At 57.7% G+C, this 26,594-nt stretch overlaps 1 protein-coding gene across 1 annotated transcript; it reads right to left on the bottom strand.

Moving 5' to 3' along the window:
* On the bottom strand, positions 1-26,594 carry MAP2K2 (mitogen-activated protein kinase kinase 2). Its single transcript, XM_037823913.1, has 11 exons — positions 26,234-26,594; positions 21,935-22,145; positions 16,077-16,223; positions 11,071-11,148; positions 9,930-9,981; positions 9,705-9,829; positions 8,209-8,422; positions 6,336-6,400; positions 4,821-4,882; positions 3,748-3,793; positions 1-1,753 (listed from the first exon to the last, which is right to left on the bottom strand). Exons 1-11 carry the CDS (start codon positions 26,323-26,325, stop codon positions 1,643-1,645), a joined length of 1,203 nt encoding a protein of 400 aa, XP_037679841.1. The 5' UTR covers positions 26,326-26,594; the 3' UTR covers positions 1-1,642.

Genomic DNA, 26,594 nt, shown 5'->3' on the forward strand with positions numbered 1-26,594 from the left:
CCTTCTCTGCGGATGTTCCCAAGGGATCTTGTCTATCTACAAAGCGACACCTTCAAAATTTTTCTTTTTTTTTTTTAAGACTTCGGAGGGGAGGTCAAATGTTAAGTGGCAGAAACCGGAAAGCTAGCTGAGGGGCTGCCACCTTGTCATCTCTTCAGTGTCCCCAGAAAAAAAAGACAGTTGACTACGAAGGTTGTTCCAAGAAAACAAAAAGGATCAGGCGGTTCTCAGAGGACCACAAGCTGCCTTCTGCTGCCCCTCCTCCAGGAACACAGGGACAGCTCCTTGCTAGCAGCAGGCCCTGGGCCTCTGAGAGGACCCTTCGCCCACAACTTGCCCACAGATGAGTATCAGCTTGTTTCAAGTTATCAGGAAGTATTGAGGGGGGCGTCTTCAGAGAAGAGGGGAAGCCTCACACAACCCTGCCTTCCACCACTTCCTACTTCCTGGCAGCCCAGGGGGCCTTCTTTGCCCAAGAATGTACCGGAAAACTGCCTTGGGCCTGGGGTCTCCCTCAGTTTAAGCCCACCTTGGGCAACGTGCAGGTCACAGCGGAGAGCCTGGCGGGAACCTCGTCCTTCTGATTCCGAAGGGACGCCAAGAAAAGACTCGCCGACTGATTTCAGTTTCAGCCAACTGCGGCTGAACGGATCCGGGGCCCGGCCTGCAACCGGGACGCCGAGTGACGCACCCGGGGTGGCCCCTTTGGATTGGCCGGGCGAGCAGGTGACGGCGCACCCCCCACCCACATCTGTTGCCCGCCCGTGGGGAGCCCGGGCCTTATCTACTGGATCTGCTGGGGTTTCCAACCACACCCTCCGCCTGGAAACCCAAGCTTCCTTTCTGTCAGGCTGACTTCTTGGCTCAGCGGCCACCCATGAGAAGTCAGAAGTCTCTGCGTCCTGAAGGACGAGGAGGCAAAGGAGTGTCCCTCACGTCCCTCGCGGCTGAGAAGAGGCCGGTTCTGCTCTCCGAGGACGCGTGGTAACAGGCTGAGGTGGCCAGAAAGGGGAGGTGACGGGAACAGGACGTCACGAGAGCGAAGGATGTGACTGAGCTTTTCTCGACAAATTAAGAAGCAGGGATGAGGCAAAGGGGGGTAGGCTGGGGGACTCAGAAACATGAAGTAGTCATTTCTTTCCTAGGGAGGATGCCAGTGCCCAGGGGTTCACTCCGAGGCCTCATCCCTGAAAACGGGGGCTAGCTCCCTGGGCATCTTTCTTCTCCCTCCTTCTCTCTGCTGCCCAGTGGGCTCCACAGCCGTCCTCACCGAAGGCTCCTCAACCCCGCGATGGAATCAAACGAGGTTCCCTCCAAAAACAAAAACAAAACCAATGGAACAAAAAGTACAGTGGGCACAGTTTGGTTTTTCTTTCCCTGTTTTTTTGTTGTTGTTTTTTTAAACCTAAGTAAGCAGGGTCCAACGAGACCCCCTGAGCAGTGTCACCTTCCCCAGAAACCAGAGCGGCCCCAACGGTGACAGGGATGCAAGGGGACGGGAGAGAGTTCTGGCGTGCGTGGGGGGCCGCCCCGCCGGGCCGAGGGGTGCGGGTGGAGGCGGAGGAGCGGCTGGTCTTGTCTTCGGCCAGGGGAGCGGGAGGCCCACGGGGACGCCGGCTGGACGCAGGGGCCCCGAGTCTGGTCACACGGCTGTGCGTGTTGGGGTGCTGGGCTGGTTCAGCCGCAGGGTTTTACACAACCAGCCTGCAAAATCCACTTCTTCCACCTCTGACCGTTTGATGAAAGCATGGTTCTGAAAACGGAAAGCGGGGGCGTCAGCTGCCGGGCCCAGGGCTCGGCGGGAAGGTGGAGAAGGGCCACCCCCCACCCCGCCCTGCCTCCTCGGCCCTGGCAGAAGGTACAGGACGGAGAGCAAAAGCGGGAGGTCAAAGGGCACCGGCCGCAGGCCCAGACACACGCACGGCAGGGATGGGAACGAAACCTGGAGAGGGGAGGGATGTGGCCGGGGGCTCTGGGCTTGTGATGGGGCCACTTGGCACCCTGCTCTGCCAAGGCTGCTGCCCACTTGCTCCAGCCCAAAGTGGGGGGGATCATTCTGGAGGGGAGGGGGTGCCATCGAGCAGCCTCCCTGTGCTCCCCACACAGACGCCAGCAGCACCTCCTCCCCAGTCATGACAACAGAAACATCTTCAGACACTGCCCAGCGCCCGCCCCAGGGACAGACTCCTCCCGGTGGGACCCCGTTCCGGAAGGCGCTGCCCGACAAGCCCCCTGGATGGCAGCTGCGTGCTCTCTTCCCGCCGTCCTACAAGGTGGCCCCAAGGCTCCCGGGCCCTTGACATGCAGCTTGCATGGCTGAGGAACCGCGTCTTGAATTTCATCTCACTCTAATTACTTTCCACCGCCGTGCATGGCTGGTGGTTCTGTGGCGGGCAGCACAGTGCCAGGGGTTCCCAGCTTGGAAAGGCTGAGTGTAAGGCCCGGGCCGAGGACCCCTGGCGCCCTGGAAAGAGGCAGGAGCGCTAAGGTCTCATTCAAGGCCGCCCGGCTCGGTGGCAGAGCAGACTCACAGAACTTCCATTCTCCAGGCCAACAGGAGGGGCAGGGCCCAGGGGCCCAGCACAGCAGATAAGGTTCTCAAGAGCAACTTGCTCTGTTTTTGTGAACAAACCAAACTGTGGATACGGAGATGGGCCTTTTTACTTAGCAGAAAAGGCAGACCTAGGTTTCACTGCACAGCACTAGCAGCAGAGAGCTGTGTGTGTGCGTGTGTGTGTTGGGGAGCATTACAAAATTAACGTGCTCCTCTATTACATTTTTTTTTTTTAAACAGTGGGCTTCTGTGACAGATGTCACTCATTCAAGCCATGTTAGTGGAAAACCTACCATGTGTCAGACTTGGTAACAGGTACCAGACCTTCTAGAAAGAATGAGGCAGCTATGTACCCGCCTTGCAATGTGCTTGGGGTCTGTAGTCTTTCTAAACATAATCATGCACTGGGACAAGGACAAAAGGCTGTCACTGAGACTGACAGGGGGCTTGACTAGACGAGGTGGCGCTGAGGGCGAGGCCTGTGGGACAGGATGCAGCCGGCCCCGTGGAGAACAGGAAGTGCCTCCTGGGGAGGACCGTCCTGTGCAAAGGCCCCAGGGCAAGGAGCACCCTGGGGTTCTGTGGGAGAAACTGAGGCACATGGGGAAAGGAAGGGGTGTGGCCAGGAGAGCCCCCTGAAGGGTACGGCCCAATTTTTAAAAATACTATCTTCTGTCCACTAGACAACGCTTGTTCCCTCACACTCTGACAGCGAGCCTGCCAATTGCTGTCGTGTGTCTAGCATGCATTTTGTTTCCCTTCTTGGAGGCGTGTGAAGTAATGGGGTGTCCTCAGATCTAATCGAGTCTGGCGATGGAGAGCAGCCCATGGACGCTGATCACTGGCACAGGAGTTGGGGGGGGTCCGGGTCCTGGTGGCCTGACCCCATCCCCACCCTGCTGGGGAAGGCGGGGCCCAGCCCCCAGCTCGGTTCTCAAGGCACGTTGCCGGAAAGTTCTCTGGGGGGCAGTGGAAGGGACGGCGTCTGCAGTGAACCCCAAAGTCAGAGAGGAAAAAGGGTGGGGAGGAGATGGGGAAGGACGCCCCCAAAACGCTGGATCAGCCCAGGCCTGTGCAGGGGATGTGAAGCGAGGAAGACAGACGATCAGACAAGCCCAACCCCTGACCCCTGACCCTCCATCCCTGACCCGGCCGGGCCAGGGCGGCCCCCGGACTCCGCCCGCCTCACTCACCATCAGCATCTTCAGGTCGGCTCTCTCCGCCGGGTTCTTAATTAGGCTGAGTCCGCGAGGCCGGGGGGAAGGAGCAAAGGGGAGACAGGACAGGGCGGTGAGCGGGCGGCTCTGGGCAGCGGGTGCTGGGCCCGGGCCCCTGCCAGGCGGGCAGCACTGAGAAGCCAAACCTGTTCTGCAGCTGCAAGGCTGCCCAGGCCGGGGGCCCCACCTCTGCCCTCTGGACTAAGGGCAGGACGCTTCCGTGGCAGGGAAAGGCCCGGGTCGGAACAGAGGGAAAGAGGGCAAGGGACCGGGACGCTCCCCCCTCCTCTCCGGTCAGAGGCACCGGGAAGAGCCGCTGCTGAATTTCTAATAAAAACCTCAAGCTTGAGAGCCAGAAGGTCAAAATGGAACTTTTTCCTTCCAAAAAGCAGAACTGCTGAAAGGCAGCCGCTCACGCTGTTTAGGACCAGATGATATTCTGTTAAAACCCAGGGAAAGCCTCCTGCATGTGTGTGAAAACGTTCACTTTCAAACTGGACCAAGGCGACGCGCCACCCGAGGGTGGAGGGCACGGGGGGGGCGGCAGTGTGTCCAGGGGCCCCCGTCAGCAACGCCGAGTCCCCGGGCGGCCCCTTCTCCTCCCTCCTGCCCAAAGCACGAGGCCGTCCCATCAGACCCCACTCGGCTTCAGTGGGGAGAAGGTTCCAGAACAGCCGGTGACTCAGAAACCTGCTCCAAGGGCCTCCACTTGGGAGCTTAAGGGCTTAGCAAACTGGGGTCTCTGTGGCCGGAAGGGACGGTCCAGGGCCAGGTTCCGTCTGGGTTTTGGGGACGAGCTGGGGGAGCATGGCTGGGAATCATGACCCAGCAGCCCGGGACAAGGGGTGCCTCCCTACGTCTCCCCAAATCCCGTCACTCGGCTGAGATTCCTGACAGGCAGGCTCGACAGAGAGGCCCGGCCCAGGGGCAGGAAGGAACGCCAAGGCCAGGTGGCCGGACGGGTGTGGGCCGGCGAGGGTGGGTGGCCCTGTCCTGGAGGCGGGTGGGCCCCTGCTGCCCTAGCCCCCAGCCCCACCCACGCACCTTACCATTTATTTACAAACTCCTGGAAGTCCTGGGTGAAGACGCTGTTGGGCAGTTTGGGAGGCGGCTGCGGAAGAGAAAGATGGGGGAGGCCTTCAGCTGGAGGGAGCTCTGGGATCGCCCTCAGCAGGTGACAGACCCCCTCAGGCTGCAGCGCCGCCGGCCCGAGGCGCCTTGCTGGAAGTGGACAGCACCCAGCCATCCGCCCTCCCTCCCAGAGGCCTCCCCCTGCCTCCAGAGGCTTGTCCAGCAGGAACAGGCTGTGCTTTGGGTTCTTCTAGAACCTTCCTTTAAAAGATCCCTGCTGGGTATCACAAATGGTCATAAAGGCAAGGAGAGTGGGAGGTGCTCTTGTTTACGAAGAGGATTAGGAGTGGCTTCCAGGCACTAAAGACAGGCCAGGCTCAGTGCTAGGAGCTTTCAGCAGTTGTGGTGATGCTGGGAGTGGGGACAGCTACCCCGGGCCACAGACGAGCCCCGGCAAACCGCCCGGGCGACTCGGGAGCCACACCACAGCCACACTCTGGGCTGCACGTTACGCTGACGTCCGTGTCGTTCACCTTCGTGGGACTTCACTCTCTGGAGTGATGCTGTGGCCCGTTTCGGGCAGCCTCGGCCAGGCCCTTGTCAGAGAATGTTGTGGAGAAACTCCCAGGGGCCTTCCCTCCCTCCGCTCTCCCCACCTCCCACTCGGGGCCGGCGCCTTCCCCGGGTGGACGTGTGTCTGGCCGGGAGGCCCTGCCAGGTGCAGGAGCTGTGCCGTCAGAGCCGCCGCACCCGGCTGTGGTCACCGACCTGCCCTGGGCCTCTCACTGGTGCCCCGTCCCCAGCCGCTGGTTTCCACAAACTGATCCAAGGGGCCGAGTCTGAAGGGGCTGAGGGAGGGGGCTTGGCCCCAGCCCCCGCCCGGAAATGGCCGCCTTCCTCAGCCCTTGGCCCACTCGTCAGGGCAGTGGAGATAGAGACAGCAACCACTGGTGGGGTCACTGGGGGACCCCCGGGCCGGCCCACAGACAAGCACGCTGCCTGGTCACCAGCAAGCTCCTCGGGAATGTTCCCCGAGATGCGCGGGGCACAAAGCGAGGCGCGGCCTGCCTGCCCTGGGTCCACCCAAGACCCAAGCCGGCCCTTCCAAGTAACTTGGGCCTCCTTCCCAGAGCGGGGTGACGCTGCCCCTTTCCCTGGAGAAGTGGGGATCACTGACGAGCTCACGGACACTGAGATGAAAAAGGCAAGTGCATCCCCGGGCTACAGGAAGGGGTCGGTGGTGGAAATTCTGGGTTCATCATAAAAAAAAAATTCTTCCCCTTGGGTAGGGAACTTCGGGAAATAAGACGGGCAACTTTTTAGCCCCCAATTAAAGCCACTACTGAAAAGAGTGGCCCAGCTCTCCCCACCCCACCCCGCGACACGATCCCCAGTCTAACGGGCCGATTCTCTTTCCCACGGGGACACGTTTCCACAGGAACCACTGAGTTTCTCCAGCATAAAGACGGGCCCAGGTAGCGCCAGGTACACACCTCATTCACGATGTAGTCCAGCAGCTCGAAGATGGCCATGGCCGGCCGGCTGTCCATCCCATGCCCTGCGGGGACCAGACAGACACGGGTCAGACGGGCGGCAGGGCCGACAGACTGAGGCTGCTGGGCACGGCTAAGCACTGCACCCCCAGGTCAGCCTGAACCCAAGGAACACTCCCTCAGACACAGGAGAAAGGCCCCCCCGGCCTGGCCGTGTGCCTACTCAACTAATTTCCCTGGGAAAGTCATGTCTCTCCTGAGCCTCTGGGGCAAAAATTAAAAAGCCACAACACACGGGACTGTTTTTTGAGATGTTACAATGTGGCACGTTATCAACTGCACAGCGTGCCCACGTGTAACCCCTTGCTTTCTGGCAGCCAGGCAGGGCAGGAGATGGGTGCTGAGTGGAGGGTGGGGGTGTGACTTTGTGGGGAGTGGCAGGCAGGGCCAGCTCAGGCCCCAGAAGCCCTGAGACGGTGATGAGCTGCAGAGCCGACCCCAGGTCACGGTGGCCAGGGGCTGGTGGACCAAAGCGGCCCGGCGCTCCCCGACACCACACCCCTCCGGGCAGGGGGTGCCATGCAACACGCACACACGGTGCTACGTGGGAGCGGGGCCTGAGGACAAAGACTGGTGGGATTTTCCCTTGGAGGAAATCAAGATGCCTGGCACAGCCTGGGTGCAGCAACAAAAGAGGGGAGAGCGTGGGCTTGAAGATACTGAGGAAAAAGGGCCTGAGAACCCAAGTGCCCATCAATTGGTGAGTGGAGAAACAAAATGTGGTCTATCCATATGCTGGCACATTATCCGGCCCTAAAAAGGAATGGAGCTTGGACACAGCCTATGACATGGATGAAACCTGAAAACAGTGTAGTGTGGAAGGAGCCAGTTGCAGAGACCACCTAAGATAAGATTCCATTTATACGGAATGTACTGGAGAGGCACCACCTCAGACGCAGAAAGTACCTAAGTGTTGCCAGGGGCCTGGGGGTGACTGCTAATGGGCACGGGGTTTCTTTTAGGGGTGATGAGAATGCTCTGGAATCGGACAGCAGTGATGGCTGCAGAACCCAGTGAACGTATGAAAAACCACGGAATTGCACACTTGAATTATTTTTGGTGAACTGTATGGTATGTGAATTATATCTCAATAAAGTTGTTGACCACTACCAGCACCCCACAATCTGTCCCCTGGCCCTTTGGACCCAATTTAACCCAATTCTCGTCCTGTCTTGACTTCAATCTGAGCATTATTTGGTAGTTTCCTCAAGCTGCCCCGACCCTCCCTGCTACGCTGTCCTCAAGAAGTGGTGAACGTGTTCTGGCTTCCACATCTCTAGGATTGGGGGTTCCTGCCTCCCAAGGCAGCTGCTGGGTAAGACACTGGAGCCCAGCTGTCCCCAGTGCCCCCAGACCTTCGCTTCTCTCCCAAAAGAATTTCGAGGCAAAGCTATCGAGATTCTTTTTGATTTTAAGGCTCCTTGAAGGCTTGGCTCAGACGCAGCAAAATGTTCTCTATGGGGCCAAGGCTGTGGGTATTTTCGACTTTTTTGTACGTTTGAACGTTTCCGTGAAAACGTGCTAGAGAACCAACCGGCAAAGGCCTAGCTGAAGAATCCACTTCCGATTCCTCCAGCTGGCCACAACAGGTGCAGCAGCTGCCCGGGACAGGACCGGTTTGGGGCGCTGCGTCCAACTCTGCCCCCAGAGATCGCGGCCCGGCCGGAGGAGGGCTCACCACGAGCGCTGCCCGCGGGGCAGGTGGCGCTGGAAGGGGGCGGAGGGGACGCAGCTGCTGGCCCTGGGGCACAGCTCTCCCTGGGAGGGGGGGTCCCCTGCCCGTCCAACCGGAAGTCCCAGGCCCGGGCCGTACCACTGATGGGGCGTCCGGGGGGTCGCGGGCGTGGCGAGGTGCTGGGAGGCTCTCCCTCCGCCCCATCGACCATGGGCCGGCCGAAGATGGCCTCGAGCTCCTTGGCGTCTGGCGGAGGGATGGGGTACCTTCCGATGGACAGCTCGACCAGGGACAGGCCCATGCTCCAGATGTCAGACTGCACCGAATAGTGGGTGCCTTGTAACCGCTCCGGCTGCCGGGCGAGATAGAGAAGATGCCGCACCAGGGGGGACGGCGTGGGGCTTGGGAGGGCTGGGCGCAGGGACGGGCTCAGGCGGGACGGGAGGGCGGCGTCTCTGAGCCACTGTGTCCCCCCCTAGGGCCCCCTCCAGCCCCAGCTGCAACCCCCCCTTCCACGGCCCCAAACCAAAGCAACAGAAGGAAAGCAGATCCAGCCCCTGCCCGCCCGCCCCCAAACGCTTCAACTTCGGGCCCTTCGGGATTGGGAGGCTTCAAGCGGATGCAACAGTGGCTGCTTCAAAGGCCATAAGGCTCAGTACTTCCGGAAAGGGCCCGGCCTACGGAAGGCTGACCACTCACAGGCTGCCTTCTTGGGGTCTGCTTAGATAATCGATGACAGCTTGGCCGGCCCCTGACCACCCAGCAGTTTTCTAAGATACGTGAGAGCAAATTTCTTGGTCCAGAAATCAACTACCTACCACCTACTGTCGTCCAACTGCTTGGATTTTTTTCCCCCTTAAAATTCTCGGTTTGAAATAATTTCAAACTTAAGGGGATAGTTGCAAAAATAATACACAACCCTTAAAGAGAATTCCAACACATACACCCCCAATTCCGATACCCAGATTCAACTTTTAACACTGTGCCGTGTGGGCTGTATCAGTCTACCCATCCACACATTTGTCAATCTGGGTATCCATCTGTCTGTTTATCTAACCATCCACCCATCCGTCTCATCATCCATCTATCTGTCTGTCTATCCATCCATCTACCTGTCTAGCCAACCATCCATCTATCCATCCATCCATCCATCCATCCATGTCTTTATCTTTCTAACTTCCCATCCGTCCATCTATCTATCCATCTGTTTATCTATCAGTCTGTCTGTCCATCGCCCACCATCTATCTTTCTAACTATTCATCAGCCATCCATTGATCCACCCATCTACTTTCGAAACATTTGGGAGGAGGTTGTAGACCTCACACTTCTTGGACACACAATACTTCCCTGTACCTTTCCTAGAACAAAGAATTCACTTATGAATCCACCTTAAGTGCAGTTATCAAGTTCAAGAACTCTCCACTGGATTTTTCCTACCAGGAGACGGGAACTAAGCAGGCATTTCCAGAGAGACAAAAGCCTAAGTGAGAAGATGAGGGCAACTGCAATTGGGATGGGAAGGAGACATTGAGCAAGAGAAAACGTACTGCAGAGAATACACAGGCTTTTCAGAAAGCTCCCGGGGCCAGAGGGAGGGTTTCGGCGAGTGGCCACATGCCCCAGAGCCACTTACAGACATGTAGGACCGGGTTCCTACAAAGGAGTTGGCCATGGAATCGATGAGCTGCCCGCTCACCCCAAAGTCGCACAGCTTGATCTCCCCTCTGGAATTGACCAGGATATTAGAAGGTTTCACATCTGGGGAGAGAGCAAGCCACAGATGACGGGGCCTCGGTGCCCACCCGCCCGCCCGTGCCAGGCCCCGCTCGGCTCCAGGAGGCCCTGGCCTGCTCCTTACCTCGGTGCATGATCTGGTGCTTTTCCCGGAGATACGCCAAACCCCGGAGGACCTGCAAGGGGGCCGGAGCGTGAGGGGGCTGGGCCTCCGGACGGGGCCACGAGTCTGGGATGGGCTAAGAGAACTGCCTCCGTGCCAAGCCACTTGTGCAAGCAAGATCAGTGGCAAAATGCTGGGGACGACAGCCAGACCACCACCCAGCTTTACAGAGGCCCGCTATCCTCGCACCACCACCTGCCTGCAAGGCAGATGCTATTATGGCCTCTGTTTTAAAGAGGAGGGAAACCGAGGCATGCAAGTGAAGATGGCAGCCCCAGATCACCAGAAGGGAGGTGCCAGGCTCCGAGTCCCTCTCCTAACAGCGGGGCCATGCTGCCTCAGAGTCCCTTGGCCTGGCGGCCCCCTCGGCTGAGCTCTTCGGTTCCAGGCACTTGTGCTAAGGTGCCACCGAGAAGGGGTCCAAGGGGCTTGGGGGCTAGCTCCCTAAGTCACGCCCTGAGCGGCAGATTTGTAGATGTGAAACGGTGACAGTGACAATGGTAGCGATGGCACCTTTCAGTTGTGAAGCCCCGTGGGCCTGGCCAGGCACCGTCCTCACATCCAGCCCTGACACCTGCTGAGGCGGAAAGCACCGGCCCCACCCTACAGGTGCAGGCAGACAGGTGCAGGGGGCCACAGGCAGCACCCAAGTCTGAGCACCTCGCCCAGCTGCTGCACGGAACATCAGGGTGTGGGTCCACTGGGAGGACACCTCACGCCTGGGCCCTGTCCTCTCGGACCCCAAAGATGAGGGGCAGCTGTCAGGGATGACGGGGTGGCTTTCCCTTCCCACAGTCTTTCTTGAGCTCCTTGCCGAGCTGGGGTGCGGACAGCGTGCCCGCCACATGGGGACAAGAGAAGATTAAGGGCGAGGAACAACCTAACGTCTTCACTCAACAGACAGGGACCTTGGGGACGTCACTAGCTCCAAGTCCCACAGCAGCGGGGACACTGGACCCAGCAGCTCCCTCTCTGTAAGGGCCACACCAACACCCGCCTCTGGCCTCGAGCTGCTCCTCAAATCCTGGACACACGGGTCCCAGCCCGGCGGCAGAGGGGGCAGTGGGCATCAGCAGGTCGAGGCCGGGCAAGGGGCACTTACCGCAATGCTGACCTTCCCCAGGATCTCTTCGGGGATTCTCTTGGCTTCTTTCAGCACCTGATCCAAGGAGCCTCCATCCTAGGAGACCCACAGGAGAGAGAAAAGAAGCCTCTGAGAGGTGGGTGCTGCAGAGCCAAGATGCTGGGCTGCAAGAAAGCACCCCCACCCCAGTTCTCAGGGGGCTCTACTTCCCCCATAGGAAACAGTGGCCAGACCACAGGCCCAGGATGGCCGGCGATGTCGGGGGACGGCAGGGGAAGACATCCCCCAAGGCCAGCACATCCCCCGTGTGTCGCGCTCCTTCCCGGAACGAGGGGCCCGTCCTGCCGATGGCATGACTCAGCCTTCCTGAAACCGCACGGCGGAGGGTGGGGTAGGGCCTGGCCCTGGCAGTGCCACAGGTGACGGGAAAGGTGCCGGGCTTGGAGTGAGGGCAGCCACAAGTGCACCTGAGCTGAGGACCCGGCTGGCAGTGCAGGGCCTCCAAGGCCCAAGTGGGAAGGGGATTCCTGGCTCGAGACCCATGGCCCAGCTTCTCCGCATAGGCACAATGGATGATCCCCTCATCCCCTGTCGGGAAGGGTCACGAGGACCCCACTATCACACACTCTGCAAAACTGAGCCACCAAATCACGTCAGAACGGCCACGTCCTCGGGAATGAATGCCTCGGCCCCTTCCCTCAGACCCTGTCATACTCGTGGCCGTGCATCGACGTGCAAACGACTTGACATAAGGCGCCCCGTGACCCTCCTCCCGCCCTGGGAGTGGCACGAGATCCAACAACAAACAAGGGAAATGGGCAGGAATCTGGTATCTGGAGCAAGCCCCAGGGAGTCACCGGCCCCAGCCCTAGGAGCCCGGGGGTGACATGGCTGACCCGGGGCTCCTCAGGTGCCCTCCCTTGCGCTGACTCGACAGGGGGGAAACTGAGGCTCCAAGAAACCAGGGAGGTGGATCTGGAGTTGGTCCCAGGCTGGGTGACCCGAGGCGGGAGCGTTCCTGCACGCTGCCCTCAGACTCCCACACGGCCAGCCCACCTTCCGAGCCTTTCCCGTCCCCGGGGGGAGGATGCAGGAGAGAGACCCAGTCTCGGGGCGCCCGAGCCTCCCCCTCTGGCTCTCGTGCCTTGGCCGGGCTGGGGAGTCAGGGGAAGGCTGTGGGGACTCCACACCAACACCCTTCGAGGCTTCGGGACACCGAGAGGGACTTACTGAAGGGTCCCAGAGGTAAAAAGGGTGCCCGAGGAGGGGGTGACCGGCCAGGTGTCCTGGTCGGGCCGGGAGCCTTCCCAGCATGCTTTGCTTTGGGGGCGAGAAGGGGACTCCTTTAATTCTTTTTTAATTTTTTGTAAATCAGTCAACCTTAAAAGAATTTTTTTTTTAATGATTTTAACTTGCAGCCCTGTTCCCTCTCTCAGTTTCTTTTGACATTTACGTTTATTTATACGCGCTGCTCAGAGGTGCCACGTTTGTTGAACGAGGACATTTGTGGGGACTATTTGGCGAGTGGCTACAACAGGCCAGGATCTCACAGTTGACACCGACACCCCCGTGCTCTTTCGACATCAGTCTTCCACCCGGCACGGCTGCCGTTGGGGGCTCTCTCTCTGTGGCAGGGGCCGGCCCGGGCCCTGCAGGGTGGTGGGCAGCTCCCCTGGCCTGTGTCCACTAGTAACAACAACTAAAGATGACTCCGGATGCTGCCAAGTGCCCTTGGTACAAGGGGGTGGAAATCGCCCCTGGGTGAGAACCCTTGGTCCACACTCAGAAAAACAAAGTTTGGGGGTGAGTAACCTGCCCAAGTTGGAGACAGGATGTGGTATGAGAGACACTGCAGCTAGGGCTTTCTGACCCCAAACTTTGCCCTTTCTGCGTGACCGTATGCTGTCACTTTGTGTGTGGTTTTTTTTAAACTAACATACTTTAAACTGTATTTTTGTCATACAGGGAGCACATGCATACGTTTTCCTTATTAAAAGAATCACATGCTGATAAATAACCCTCTGATCCTCCAGCAACCCCACTTTCCTCCTCTGAGAAGTGGCTTATATACTTCCAGATCCTTCCATGCATTTACATATACATATCCCTATGTGTGTGGAAATATGGACTTCTAAATAGATATAAGGGTTCCTACCACGTATATTTTCTGCAACTTTCCTTTTTTCTTCCACTTAAGAGTGCATCTTGGGGATTTTCCCAATCAGTATTTGCACGCTATTTTCATTTTCCCACTGCAGGGCAGCCCGATGTTGTTCTTTAATCCCCTCCTTGCTGACAGACGCATCCGAGGTTTCGTCACTGTTGAACAAGGCAGGGCGTTCTCCAGTCCACCTCACTAGACCCCAAGAAGCGAGAAACACCAAGAGGTGCTCTGGCTCTGTCAGTTACAACCCGCTCCCCCTCACGATCCCCCACTGTCCACAGGGTGCCCTGGAAATTTCCAGGAATAGGTTTGGGTTCCAGGGAAACACCCAGCCCTGCTGCTGCTGAACCCCAATGGGCAGCATCTGCTGATAGTTACTGGATGTTTTGCTTGGGCCAGACCCGGTCTAAACGCTGTCCGTGTGCGCGCACACATCATCCTCACCATGGCCCTGGGGGCTGGTGCCATCCAGAGACCCCCTTCTCAACTGCCGTGCCCCCGATACGCCTCCCCACGACGGCACGGGAATACATGACATATAAAATGCCCCGTGGGCACCCGCTGCGCAAAACCTACTCCTACGTGGGTGAGTCTGGAGGGAAGCGTTCCACGTGAGAATAACTGTGAGTGGCGGGGACCAGGGGAAATGCTTCCCCTTTAATTGCTTTGGAGTCACTTTGTTCTCGCCATTTAAAGGGAACCACCCCTTCCTCTCCCGGAACGTTCCATCCGTTAAGAATTGTCACCCCAAACTTGAAAATCCACGGCCTCTGAAATTTTCCGATTGCAAACCCTGTCAGAAGAAAACACGGACGAATGTACAACACCTGGAGGTGTATATTTTTATCTGTGCATTGTACACATGGTCTACGGGGCTCATTATCAAAACGAACCGTAAAACAGAAACGGGAATGTTTTAAAGGAGGCATGTGATACACACAAACAGAAGTTCCAGAAGTTTCCTCCCACCTCCCAGGGGTCCACCCTGTGCCCTGCCGTGGTTCCACGAGCCTGATCAGGAAGTCGCTGCTTTAAAATTCACTGAGAGCAGAAGGCGGAGGAGAGGGGAGCAGGAGCCAGGCTGGGAGGCTCCGGTCTTCTGCCCAGGTGAGAGGAGGAACCTCCGAGAGCTAACTCCTGCCCTAGTGACGGGCACCGGTTGGTGTTTCCGAGCACAGGCAGAAGGGAGGGCCCTGGGGTACAGGGGTGACGAGGCAGTTGCCCCAACCACGTGCAGCCCTTCAGAGACCACAAGGCGCCTCTGCATCCGTTTCTCTCCCTCTGATTTCCGTCAGCAGGGCGTCTCTGAGAGGTAGGCTAGTCTGACTTCCCCAGCCCAGGTGCACAAAGAGGCTCTGACGGGACGCTGCCCTGCTGGGCACCACCCCGCTGCGTTGGAGCTGGCAGGGTAGGTGCCAAGAGGCCTTCTGCGGCCCCCCTCCAGCGCTCTCCTGCCCCACGCTGCCTTCCCGGGGCCCACTTGCTCAAATCCGTTTCCTGCCTCCATTACACAACTGTCAAAGGTGACGGTGCATTTTCAGGGCGCAACTGCAGCCGCTGTGCATCCTGGTGGCGCAAGGGCTCTGAGAGACGGGTGGCGCAGTACCTGGCAGATTCAGTTCGTCGGGGGGTCGGCGGGACTTCCTCCTGAGACCTCTGGCCCCAACCACTTCTGCTTTCGTTACATTTGTCCCACCCGCCTGTGACCTTCAAAACCAGTTTCTTAACGAGGGGACACCTCGGAATCGGCTGTGGTGTTTCAGAGAGCTGCAGATGCCTGCCACATCCCGGAGAGGCTGCTTCCCCAGGCGTGAGCTGGGGTGCACGTACGGTGCCTCTGAAAAAGCTCCTCAGGCCACTACGGTCCCTTTAGACGGTGGAGACATGGATAAAAGTCTTTTAACTGCCTAAACTCTCTGACCCAGCAATTCCATGTCTGGGAATCTACCCCACAGGGGCTTACTCGCCTGCAAGGACGTTTGATGGGGCATCGGCTGTAACACTGCAGGGACTGGAAACAGCCTCAATGTCCACCAACAGAAGGCCGTTTAATAAGTTCCCATGTAGGGACACGCGTACGACAGAACATTCTACAGTGGGGAAAAAGACAAGGCAGCTCTCCCTGCACTGACAGGGAGTAACTTCCACGCTACATCACGTGGAGAAATGACCTGTGGGAGAGGGGGCCTAGAAGACAAGGACTGGCATTTGAAAAATAAAGGAATCGGTCAGGGGTTGAACTGTGTCCCCTCAAAAAAGACAAGTTCAAGTCCTAACGCCTGGCCCCACAAATGTGACCTTATTCGGAAACAGGGTCTCTGAAGATGCAATGAGTTAAGATGAGGTCACGCCAGATTAGAGTGGGCCCTGATCCCATAAGAAGGGGGGATTTGGATGCACACTGGTAGACCAGGGGGGAAAAGGCCAGGTGGAGATGGAGGCAGCAGAGACTGGAGGATATGCCCACAAGCCAAGAAATCTCAAATTGAGCACTGCTGGCTGCCACCAGAAGCTGGGAGGAGACAGGGGAGGGACATTTCTGCCTTGAGGCCCCCAGACGGTGATCCGCTGTCAGGGCGGCCCCCAGAAGCCGAGACGGAGGTACACACACGCACAGGTGCCTGCACGGGCATCAACTATTTCCAGCAGGCTCCCCCTTGAATCTGGTAAGCTGCTGCCTCTGAGGCCAGGGCCTTGGGGTCATCAGTAGAGAGACTTCTGTTTCCTTGGGCACCCCTTTTGTTCCACTCGGCTTTTTTTTTTAAATCCTGTGCACATATTACCTGGCGGCAAGCATGGGAGCCAGCCCTGCTACCCCCTCCAGCCCCTGGCCCCTGGCCCCCAGGCCCCTGGCACTCACCATGTGCTCCATGCAGATGCTGATCTCCCCGTCGCTGTAGAAGGCCCCGTAGAAGCCCACGATGTACGGGGAGTTGCACTCGTGCAGGACCTGTAGCTCCCGGATGATCTGGTTCCGGATGGCCGGCTTGATCTCGAGGTGGATCAGCTGCAAGAGAAAAGGCAAGGCCAGACCGCTGAGGGGACGGCAGGGAAGAGGTGGCTTGGCCCCTGACGTGTCCCCGACCCTGTTTGAGAGCAACTGGGCAGCCTGGCAATCCCTACTCCTGGGGATCTACCCTAGAGAAATGAAAACCCAGGTCCAGGCAAAACCATGTTCACGAAGGCTCATGGTGCATGATCTGCAATTGGCAAAAGGCAGAAACCGACCAAATGTCCGTCAGCAGATGAGGGGAGAAACATGGGGTGGTCCGTCTGTGCAGGGGAACATTATTCAGCCGTGAAAAGGTGTGAAAGTCTGATACACACTACAACGTGGACAAACCTTGAAGTCATAACGCTCAGCGAAAGAAGCCAGACACAAAAAGCTGCGTCTTGTATGATGCCATTCAAATGAAATTTCCAGAATAGGCAAATCCATAGAGATAGAAAGATGAGGTAACCAGGGGCTGGGGGAGAAGGCATGGGGGGTGACTGCTAATGGGTGGTGGTTTCCTTTTGGGGTGATGAAAATGTTCTAAAACTGACTGTCGGTGATGGCTGCACAACTTTGTGAATACACTGAAAACCACAGACTTGTACACTTTCGAAGAACAAATTATATGGTATGTGAGGGATATCTCAATCAAGCCTTTAAGCGTGCCTGAGCAAATATTTTCAACTTTGTTACAAAGTGGGACCTCTGTAAACAGGACTGTTCTGTGGTGTTTTTTTTTTGTCCACCGAATTGTACTTTTACAAAGTCCCAGCCTTCCTAGGGGAGCCCAGTCAAGACAGGGGCGATAGCTTTACCCCTGGCCCCTTCTCAGTCCAGGGTGGCTTCACCTGAGCCCCTTCCCGTCTCCAGGCTACAGACAGCACCCTGGGGCCATCACCCAAGCGGAGAGCCTCAGGTGGCTACAGTTCAACACAGGAGGGGAAACTGTAGCTGAAGTCATCAGGTCAACAGTTCAAAAGGCCAGAGACCAAAGGATCACCCCGAGAGATGCAGAAAAGACGCCTGAAGATCACCAAGTGCAACCCCCAACTAAAAACCCCAAGTGAGCCAGGACGCCAGGGCAGAGCGGCAGCGGGCCCGAGGCTCAGGGCTCAAGTGTCTGGGCTACTTAGAATCCTCGACGTTCCAGCCGTGGCAGCGAGACAAGAAAAAGCTGCAAAGCTCACACATCTGTAGAGAGGGGAAGCCAATCCTGGGTATCTGAAAACGTTTGTCACCGATTCAACGTGCCGGGCCCACGATGAGTAAACGGCCCTGGCTTGGAGGAGACATGCCCCCGGAGGGGACGGTCTAAGGGCAAAGCAAGGTGACCAGGGTGTGGGGACACTGCAGCCGAGACGCGTGGCAGAGAGCAGGTCAGGTGCTTGGGGAAGGTGGAAGGGAGGGGACGGGGGAGCCAGGCTGCAAAGTCAGGGCAGGAATCAGTCAGCGGGAGGAAGGGCCACTTGGGATGCGGGGGACAGAGACCTGCCTGCCAGAGGGCACAAAGTCATGAAGGAGCAATTGCTGGCAAAGCCCGGGGTCTGTGAACAAAGCGTTGCACTGTCTCAGGCAACCTGGAGCCTCCTGCCCCCTTGACCCACGCCTGCCAGCCCCAAAAGGTCCTTTCTTCTATGCCCAAGCTGGTGTGTGAGCTCCTCCTGGGACACCAGGACGGAGAAACATGGTGCACCTCCAGGAAGCAACTTCCCCGGAAGGACGGTGTCTGGCTGCACACACCTGCACACACACACACTTTGAAAGGGCAAGGTGCTGGGCCTGGTAATTAAGCACTGACGTTGGCATGGAGGTGGGGGATTTACTCTGAAGGACGAGAAGGTGAGTGTAGTGAGCCCTGATGGGAAGTGCTGAAAGAAATGCGGCCCACGTACGTGATTTCATCTCTTCCAGTCGCCACATTCCAAAAGGACGACAGCGTGGGTTGAACTCGGTGTTATCAAAATAAAAACAACCCAGTGCTTCCTTACGGGCTCCATATGAAGACGCTAATGAGATTTTCTTTCCTACGAGGCCTGCAAGGTCTGGTGTGGGCTGTGCACACACGATAAACTCGATTCGGGCCCACCACACCTCCAGGGCTCAGTGGTCACTACACTGGACAGCGCAGGTCTAGACCAAGAACTTCAACGGAGCCGTAGATGAATGACGAGGAGGAGAGCAAGCTGCAGAGAGGAAGTGGCAGGCGAAATGTGGAGAGCCGGGCAGGCTCCCAGAGGGCTGGGAAGCTTTTATTTGCAATAAGGCCACAGGAAGCCAAGAGGCTCTCGGGAAAGCCGTAGTAAACAAAGGATGCTGGGAAGAGCCGTTGGCACTGGCTCCTGCTACCTGATCTCCGTTTAAGGGTTCCGTTGCAACCGGGGCTTGTCAATCGAGCTTTCCAGATTGACTACGAGCCCCCGACGAGGATGTGCAGCCATAGAGGAGCACTTGAGAGGGGAGAGGGCAGCTTTGGGGTACCCGTGTGCTCAGCCACCTGCCTGACGCCAGTCCTGCAAGACAGGTGGGGCTGCCCCAGGTCCCTGATGAGCAAGTTCAGGTTTGCGGAAGTTAAGGAACCTTCCCGGCAGCACAGAGCTGGCAAAAGTGGTAAAGCCAGAACTGGGGCTGGTCCCATGGCGCTCCAAAGTCCACAGGCTTTCCACACCACTGCCGGCAGTGATGGCCCAGGTTGTTAAATAACAACCAAAGAGGAAACACGACCGGAGTTTAAGGCGGTGTCTGCTGCCGAGTTGGGGACTCAGTGACGCAGGGAGGCACGGGGGCAGATAAACCAGGTCAAGAGAGAAAAGGGCCTTATGGGGCGCTGGCAAGACGTGGAAGTGGAGGGAGGGCGTGAACCCCACAGGTCTGGGGCTCGAACGACTGAGACAATAGTTTAAGTCGCGGGTTGCCAACCAACGGCCCACGAGCTAGACTCGGTCGCGCGCCCACGGTGTTTTCAAACATTATGAACTGGCTGGTGCCATCTGAAAATCAAAAGGGATGATCGCCCTGGACCTAAAGACCTGCCCGGCCGCCATCAGCTGAAGGTGACCAGAAGGGGCCGTCCCGTGACCCTCTCGCCTGCCCACAGGCCCGCCCAGCCTGCTTCTGGGCCTGGCTTGTGCCCTGCAAGCCCCCATACGGCTCGGTCTGCATCGCGAGCTGCACTTGGAAACAGCCCCTGGGGAGGAAAGCTGCCAAGGCAGAGACTGGGAAAGGCAACGTGACTCGGTAATTACCCCTTTAGAGCAGCTAAAAGTAGGAAACCAGTCAGGAGAAGGAGCACAGCGCCCGGAACGAAATGGCTTCTGGACCCAGCCCTGCTAGCAACCACCCAGGGCTCCCAGCCAATCCAGACCCTGGCCCAGCCTTTCTAAGCCTCGGTTTCCTCGCCAGCGAGACGGAGCTGTTGCAGATTTAAAGGAGAACCTGCGTCAGGTTTTTAGCACCGGCTTCCCCATGGGTAATCACTCAAAAAATGGCGGCTCGGGTCTTTATGCGGCCTTGGGTGACTCCAGAAGTGCAGCTGGAGCAGAGTAACGGAGATGCCCAGCCAAAACATTCCTTCACCACGAGTGCAGGGAATTTGAAAACGCCCCCATGTGTGACAAGCACAATAAACGCTTCGCCAGTTTCTCCCGGCACAAATAATGCACAGATTTTGTTCCTCCGGCTCTTGGAAGGCCACGGGAGGAGTCAGAACACCAGGCTCAAGCTAAGGACATGTTTCCAAACAGGCAGGGCTGTCACAATCGAGAGGCCGGTTTCCTTGAGCCTTACGGAACCGGTCTTGTTACCATCCCGTCTTATGTCAGAGTGGGCAGGATAACTTGCAACAGAAAGGACCCGAGGGGTGCTGGCGGACACAGGATGCTGGCCCACAGAACGGGAGCTGAATGGCCTTCCAGAAGCTTCCACGCCGGCCTCCCTGCACGGGGCAGCCTGCATTTGGAGATGTGATAAGTGAGCCTGTGGAGGGCAAGTCCTCAGCCTCACTCCGTCCCCCTGGAGGTCATTCATGCTGTCTTCCCTGGGGAATGAAAAATTCTGCCACACACAGTGCAGGAAGGACTGAGGCTGCTGGCATTAAAAACCCCTTTTCCACTTCAACTTTCCTATCTGCGGGGCCGGCCCTTCGGCTCAATAAAGGTCAACAGGTCTCCTGGATGAAGGGAGCTTCTGGATGGACAGAAAGGAGTCCCTGACCCCATAGGCCAGACCATTGGGAAGTTACAGTCACAAACCGTAAAGACATCAGGCAGGCAACCCCCTGCCGTATTTACTGACGGAACGTTCCAGGCCTGGAGTCCCACAGGTCAACAAGTCAACCTGAAGAGGCCACTGTCTGACAGGAACAAAATCCTGATTTTGGGGGGCCCACTTCCCTTTTTTTTTTAACCTTTGATTCCGAACTTATGAGAAACTCAGAGGAAATTGCAAAATTGGTTCAGAGATTGTCCCGCGGGCCCTTCACCAGCTTCTCCCATAGCTGGCGTCCACAGGGCTGCTGGACAGTTATCCACAGATGGAAACTGAATTTGATCAGGACGAGACTTGTTAACAACAGAACTTGCTCATCGCCCCAGTCGGAGACACCCAAATCTCACTTTCCGGGTCCTAAGAGGGCTACAGTTCAAGTTCCACCCCCAGCCCTCCGAAAAGCAGGGATCCCAGTTTGATCTGCGCTTTCTCAACACGGCAGGTTCCGGACTGCCCATAAGACCCCTTTCTCCCTGAAGATGGAGTTCCTCGACCCGCCTAAGAGAACGCCCTGCTCCAGCCGCCAGTTCTGACCACAGCTCTGCTCTCCGGCTCCCGATGCCGTCGGACTGGCTCGGTGCCTTTTTATTCCCCGAGCTTCTGGCAAAGACAGAGCGGAGATTCCTAGTGTTGCCCTGGTTTTCTCAGAGGCTGCCTGCAGCCAGGGGACAGAAATAGAAGTACACGCCTGCAGATTTCAGGAGGGAGGGCTGTGCTCTCGGAGGTGAGAACTAGCTGCAGCACTAAAACCCAGCCGAGACCAGGCACGTCATCCCCATCGAGGCGAGGCTGGGATCTGCCTGGATCCACTGGTGTCCAAGAATACAATTTGGGGAACTGCAGGGTGAGGGGCTTCCAGGGAGAGGCGGCTTTTGACATCTGAAGCGCGAGCTGAATGATTTGTAAGTAAGACACGTACCCTGGAACGTTTCTAGAAGCCACGTATCCCCTACGTCTCCCACGATCATTCTCTCGCTCGGAGGGGAGGCTGAACCGTGGCCCAGGGACCCAGAGGATGAGTGGGGCTTGGGACTTCTCAACACCGGGGTGCAAAGAAACTGGCCCCACTGCCAAGGGGCAAAGAGCCACCCTCGGGCCCCCCCACCCCACCCAGGTCTGCAGGGCCCATGCCTAAAAGGCTGACCCAGCTTTAAAGGGACTTTCTTTTGAGAAAATTCCACCTGCTACCTCTTCCTCCAGCCAGACGCAAACAGCCTGGGAAGCTTTGGGAATCGGAGTCTAAAAGGTTCTCAGAGGCAGAGGTTGGCAGTTGAAGGGAAGAGCTGTGTCAGGTCAGGGGATGTTGCCACATCCTCACCAGAACCTGCACTCCTTCTCTGGACCCATCGCTGGGGAGAAGGGCCTCGAGCTCCGAAAGCAGAGGCCCCCTGCCTTTCAAGCCTCTCTCCCAGGTTCCAGGGGGACCCGTCCCCAGCACGTGCCCTCCACCAGGCTCTCACCTTCCTCGCCATGATGAGGCCCGAAGGCCTGTGCTGGACCTTGGTGACCACCCCACCATTACCAGCGCCCAGCTCCGAGATCCTCTCGAAGTCATCGTCCTTCAGCTCCCCAACCTTGGCCTTCTGGGTGAGGAAGGCTTCCAGCCGTTTCTTCTGCTGCTCGTCTAACTCTAGCTCCTCTAGTTTCTTCTGGAGGTCCACCAGGTTGGCCCTGTGGGGACCCCAAGGGCAAGGGTTAGCAAGGAACGAGCAAGAGACCGCAGGGCCATGAGGTATCAGGGTTTGTATCCGGGAAGGTGCAGACACAAGCAGACCCCCTTCTGCACTTGAGGGGCTGACGATCTAGGAGAAAAGAAAGACACCTGTGGGCAGGCACACCCAGGCGGACACACAGCTGACTGGAACAAAGGACACCACCCTGAAACCTGCTCCCAACCTCAGGGCTCCCCGATTCTGGACTTAGACCCTGGAGTCCTGCTTCCTGGTGCAAGAGCTCCTGACTCATGTAGGAAAGGAGGGACTGGGGAGATGAGACTAGGGGTGGGCGAGTGAGGGCCCAAGCCAGGACACCTGTCTTTCACAGGTTAGAGAAGCAAACTTGGTTCAAGTGGCCTCAGAGAGAACGAAAGAATTTCCATGGGTGGAAGACAAAAGTTGCATCATCCGAGCATTTAATTAACATCAAACATAGGCCCTTGAGGGGACAAAGGAGAGGGGCATCATTTGAATTGTGCAGTAATTCCAGGGCTTTCCACTCATCAGCTGCTCTCCTGTACATCACTCTAAACGTGACACATTTATACACACACCCATTCCTGAACCCAGTCCTAAAAAACAAACCCATAGGTGGCATGCTTGGGGAGTGGGGGCATGTGTTTTGCACTTTATTGGGTTGTTTAAGGGATTTTTCAAAGGAAACTTTGACCATAAACTATTTTCTCTAATGCCCTAACTTTGAACCAAATCCTGGTGTAAAATTAGATTTTAGGTCAACACCTGGAAGAACAAACCCACTACTGTCCAAAAAAAAGTGTGAGCTACGTGCGAGATTTAAAATGTTCTGCTAGCCACGGTCAAAAGCAAACAAAAAAAGTAAAATATATAAAATTAATTTTAGGGACATATTTTGTTTAAGCCAACATGTCACAATTAATCATTTCAGCATGTAGTCGATATAAGAAAATTAAGAGCATCTCTTTGACGTGACTTCCTTTTTCCCCATGGAACTCTCTAGAATCTGGAATGGATTTTACGCTGAGCATTCATCTCGATTTGGACAAACTGTGTTTCCAGAGCGCTCCATGGCCCTAGGCTGGCAGGCTGGCCGGGGCAGGCCCAAGCAGACTCTCAGAAGAATGGGGGTACAATGGGTCTAGACCAGCATTTCTGGAAGGTCCTGATACGCACTGAATTGTGCCCTCCCAAAAAAGATATGTTGAGGTCTAGCTCTCCAGGACCTTGGAATGTGCTCTTATTTGGAAATACGGGCGGAATCAGGCAAATTAAACTGAGCACTCCTGGGGTATGGGGGTCCGTAATTCACTAGGCCTGGGGTCCCCATAAGGTGAGAGGGCCATGTGACGACGGGGGCAGGAAACACCACGACTGCCAGTCGGCCACCAACAGAAGTCAAGAGGGAGGCGAGGAACAGAATCTTCCCTACACGCTTCCAAGGAAGCACAGTCCTGGTGACACCCTGAATTCTAGCTTCCAGCCTCCGGAACTGGGAGACAGCACACTTCTGATGTTTTACGACCCCAGTTTGTGGTGCTTTGGTACGGCCACCCGAGGAGATTAGGGCAGTGTTCAAGCCAAGGGTGACAGCCCACCCAAGGGAGATGTCACAGAGGGGATTCAAGCAGGTGGAAGAGGGGTGGACAGACAGAGGCACCTTCTGGAACCTTCTAACACTGAAGCCCAAACTTTATGAGCCCACAACTTAAGGAGATGTGAGCACAGGCCCTGACGGGGTGTGGAATCTGACAGCTTGAAGCTGGGAGATGTCATCTGAGATGCTGCAGCAAAGAGCTTTCTGGAAGGCCTGGGGCTGACTGGGTAGCACTTCCCGAGCACGCATCGACGTGCCAGGAGCTGTGGGCTTTCTGAACACCAGATCAGCCTGGGAGGCAGGAATCCTGCCGACCCGGCCCAGGCAAGGGCCAACAGGCTCACGGAGGCTCAGGAGCCTGCCTGAGGCCACGGCGCTCAGAAGTGGCAGTGTCCGCCATGAACCCGTGGCATCCCGACTGCCACCCATGACCCCTGCCCATGTCTGTAGAGTCCTGGGCAGGCCTGGGTGGCCGAGTAGGAGCTCACCGAGTGCCTGTTGGACAAAGACCTGGAGCTGGGAGTCCTGAAAAGGTTTCCGATAGGTGCAAGCGGGCACGAGCACGCGTGGCACGGTTCCCCCATGGACCAAGGCCAGTGACAGCGGTCAAGAGGCAGCTTTAAAGCCAGAATCCTTCAGAAAGTCATCCAAAATGTCTTCTGGATTCAGTGCATGAATCCATTTGAAACTGAATGGCAACTCCACTGAGGTTATTAAAAAAAATCCCTGGAACTCCAAGGCCTGGCTTCCTGGGCTGGGGGAATTCGTGAAGGGATGGAAATCAGAAGCCTCAGAAAAGAAAGCTCTCTGGGAAGAAACTAAGGAGCAGGTCTCTAAAAACAAGGAGCACATCTCTAGGTACAGCTCCGGGGATGGTGAAAGCAGGCACCCAGCGAAAGGCCAGGGACAGGAGGCCACACACCTGGTTCTCACACCCGAGCCCGGCGAACCCCGGCCTGTCCTGTCCTGCTCTAGCACAAACAGGAATGGGGAGCTCAGAGGGGCGTGGCCCGGGCTTCGCCAACATGTGCCACCCAATGTCCTATGTCACCTCCCGTTGTCTTTGGTTTCCATGCATTTCCCGTGCAGGGAACAACTCTGCCATCTTGGAACCCCGCTGCCCCTGGGATGCTCCTGTCTGTGTCCCCTGCTTCCCGCTGGGTGGAAATCCCGCCCCCCACCCAACCCCCCATATCTCCCTCAGTTTCTCCTCCCTTGACTTCAGAATCTGGGCCCCCAGTGGGCTCCTTGACCTCTTTCCTCACCCCCTCCCAGATCTCCCCATACCCCTGCCCCCTCTGGGTGCCCTGTCCCCTTCCTCAGCGACCCGCCCCCCAGCCTCTGAGGGCTCCACCCGGAGACCCCTCAGCACCCCCCACCTAATCACCCCGCCATGACCCCTCAGGTCTCCCTGCCTCCTGACCTCTCGTGGATCCCTCCCCCATCCTTTCCCCTCTGGGATCCCCCATCCTGACTCCTCTGGGTCCCCTTCCTCATCTGGACTCCTCAGGGACCACCGCCCCACCCTGACCCCACAGGGAACCCCTCCCCAAGACCCCTTAACCCGTCTTCACCACTCAGGAACATCCCTCACCTCCTCCTCCACTCCATCCTGATCTTAATACTCAGACACCCCTCACCCCATCTTTTCCCCACTCGGACCCCCTCCCCTTGTCCCGTTGCACTACTCAGAGACACCCTCACCCCATCATCTCCCTCCCTCCTCTCTCACTACCCCGACTTCTCTCCACAGGGACCTCCCCTCACCTCCTCTTCCTTCCACAAGGATTCCCGCCCCCCCGCCCCCATCTTCTCCCCATAGGGACCCCCTTTATGCCGATCTCACTCCTCGGGGACCTCCCACCCCATCTTCTCCACAGAAGGAGCGTCATTACTCAGGAAACCCCCACCCTGTTTTCTACCCTCAGGAATCCCCTTTACCCCGATTTCTCAACTTGGGGACCCCCACCTCATCTCCCCACAGGGACCCTCCCTTTACCCTGATTTCATACTCAGGGACACCCACCCCGTATTCTCCCCGCAGAGACCCCCTTTACCCTGATCTCACTACTTAGGGACCCCCCCATCTTCTCCCCGCAAAAGACCTCCTCTACCCTACTTTCATACTCAGGGACCCCCACCCTCACCCTGTATTCTCCCTGCAGAGATCCCCTTTACCCCGATCTCACTACTCAGCGACCCCTCCACCCCATCTTCTCTCTACAGGGACCTTCACTACTCAAAGACACCCCCACCCCGTCTCCTCCCCGCAAGGACCCCCTTTATGCCGATCTCATGACTCGGGGACGCCCCCCCCACCCCATCTTCTCCCTGGAGACCTTCACTACTCAGGGAACCCCCCTCCCCCCGACTTCCACCCTCAGCAAACCCCTTTACACCGACCTCACTACCCGGGGACCCCCCCATCACCCCAACCTCTCCCCGGGGACCCCGCCCCGCCCACTACTCACTCGGAGGCGCCCTCGCTGGTGGGGGACGGGCCCTCGGCGATGGCGGGGTTGATGGTGAGCGCCGGCAGCACCGGCTTCCTCCGGGCCAGCATCGGGGCTCCGCGGGCCGGCGGCGGCGGCGCCTCTAGCCGGGGCCCATAGGGGGCGGGCCGGGAGCGGGCGGCGCCGACGCGAGCCCGGGGCTGCGGCCGCGGCCTAGGCCGGCGCCGGGGCGGCCGAGAGCGAGCGGCGCGGCGGGCCGGGGCCGAGGGGGCGCCGAGGGGCGCCGGGGCTGAGGCCGAGGAGCCGCCGCCACCGCTGAGGCCCGACCGAGGCTGACGCTGCAGCGGGACCCGGGAGGCCGCGGGCGGGGAAGGGAAGG

The sequence above is a fragment of the Choloepus didactylus genome (assembly GCF_015220235.1).
Source record: "Choloepus didactylus isolate mChoDid1 chromosome 25 unlocalized genomic scaffold, mChoDid1.pri SUPER_25_unloc1, whole genome shotgun sequence".
NCBI classification, from domain to species: domain Eukaryota; kingdom Metazoa; phylum Chordata; class Mammalia; order Pilosa; family Megalonychidae; genus Choloepus; species Choloepus didactylus.

Bases quoted from the DNA above. Each gene is read 5' to 3' on its own strand.
- MAP2K2 (XM_037823913.1), bottom strand. From the start codon at position 26,325: ATGCTGGCCCGGAGGAAGCCGGTGCTGCCGGCGCTCACCATCAACCCC. The intron at 6,401-8,208 runs GTACGGCCCGGG...TGGTCCCCGCAG, and splicing joins CCCCGGACGCCCCATCAGTG to GGCATGGGATGGACAGCCGG. The intron at 3,794-4,820 runs GTAAGGTGCGTG...TCGCGGACTCAG, and splicing joins CAGGAGTTTGTAAATAAATG to CCTAATTAAGAACCCGGCGG.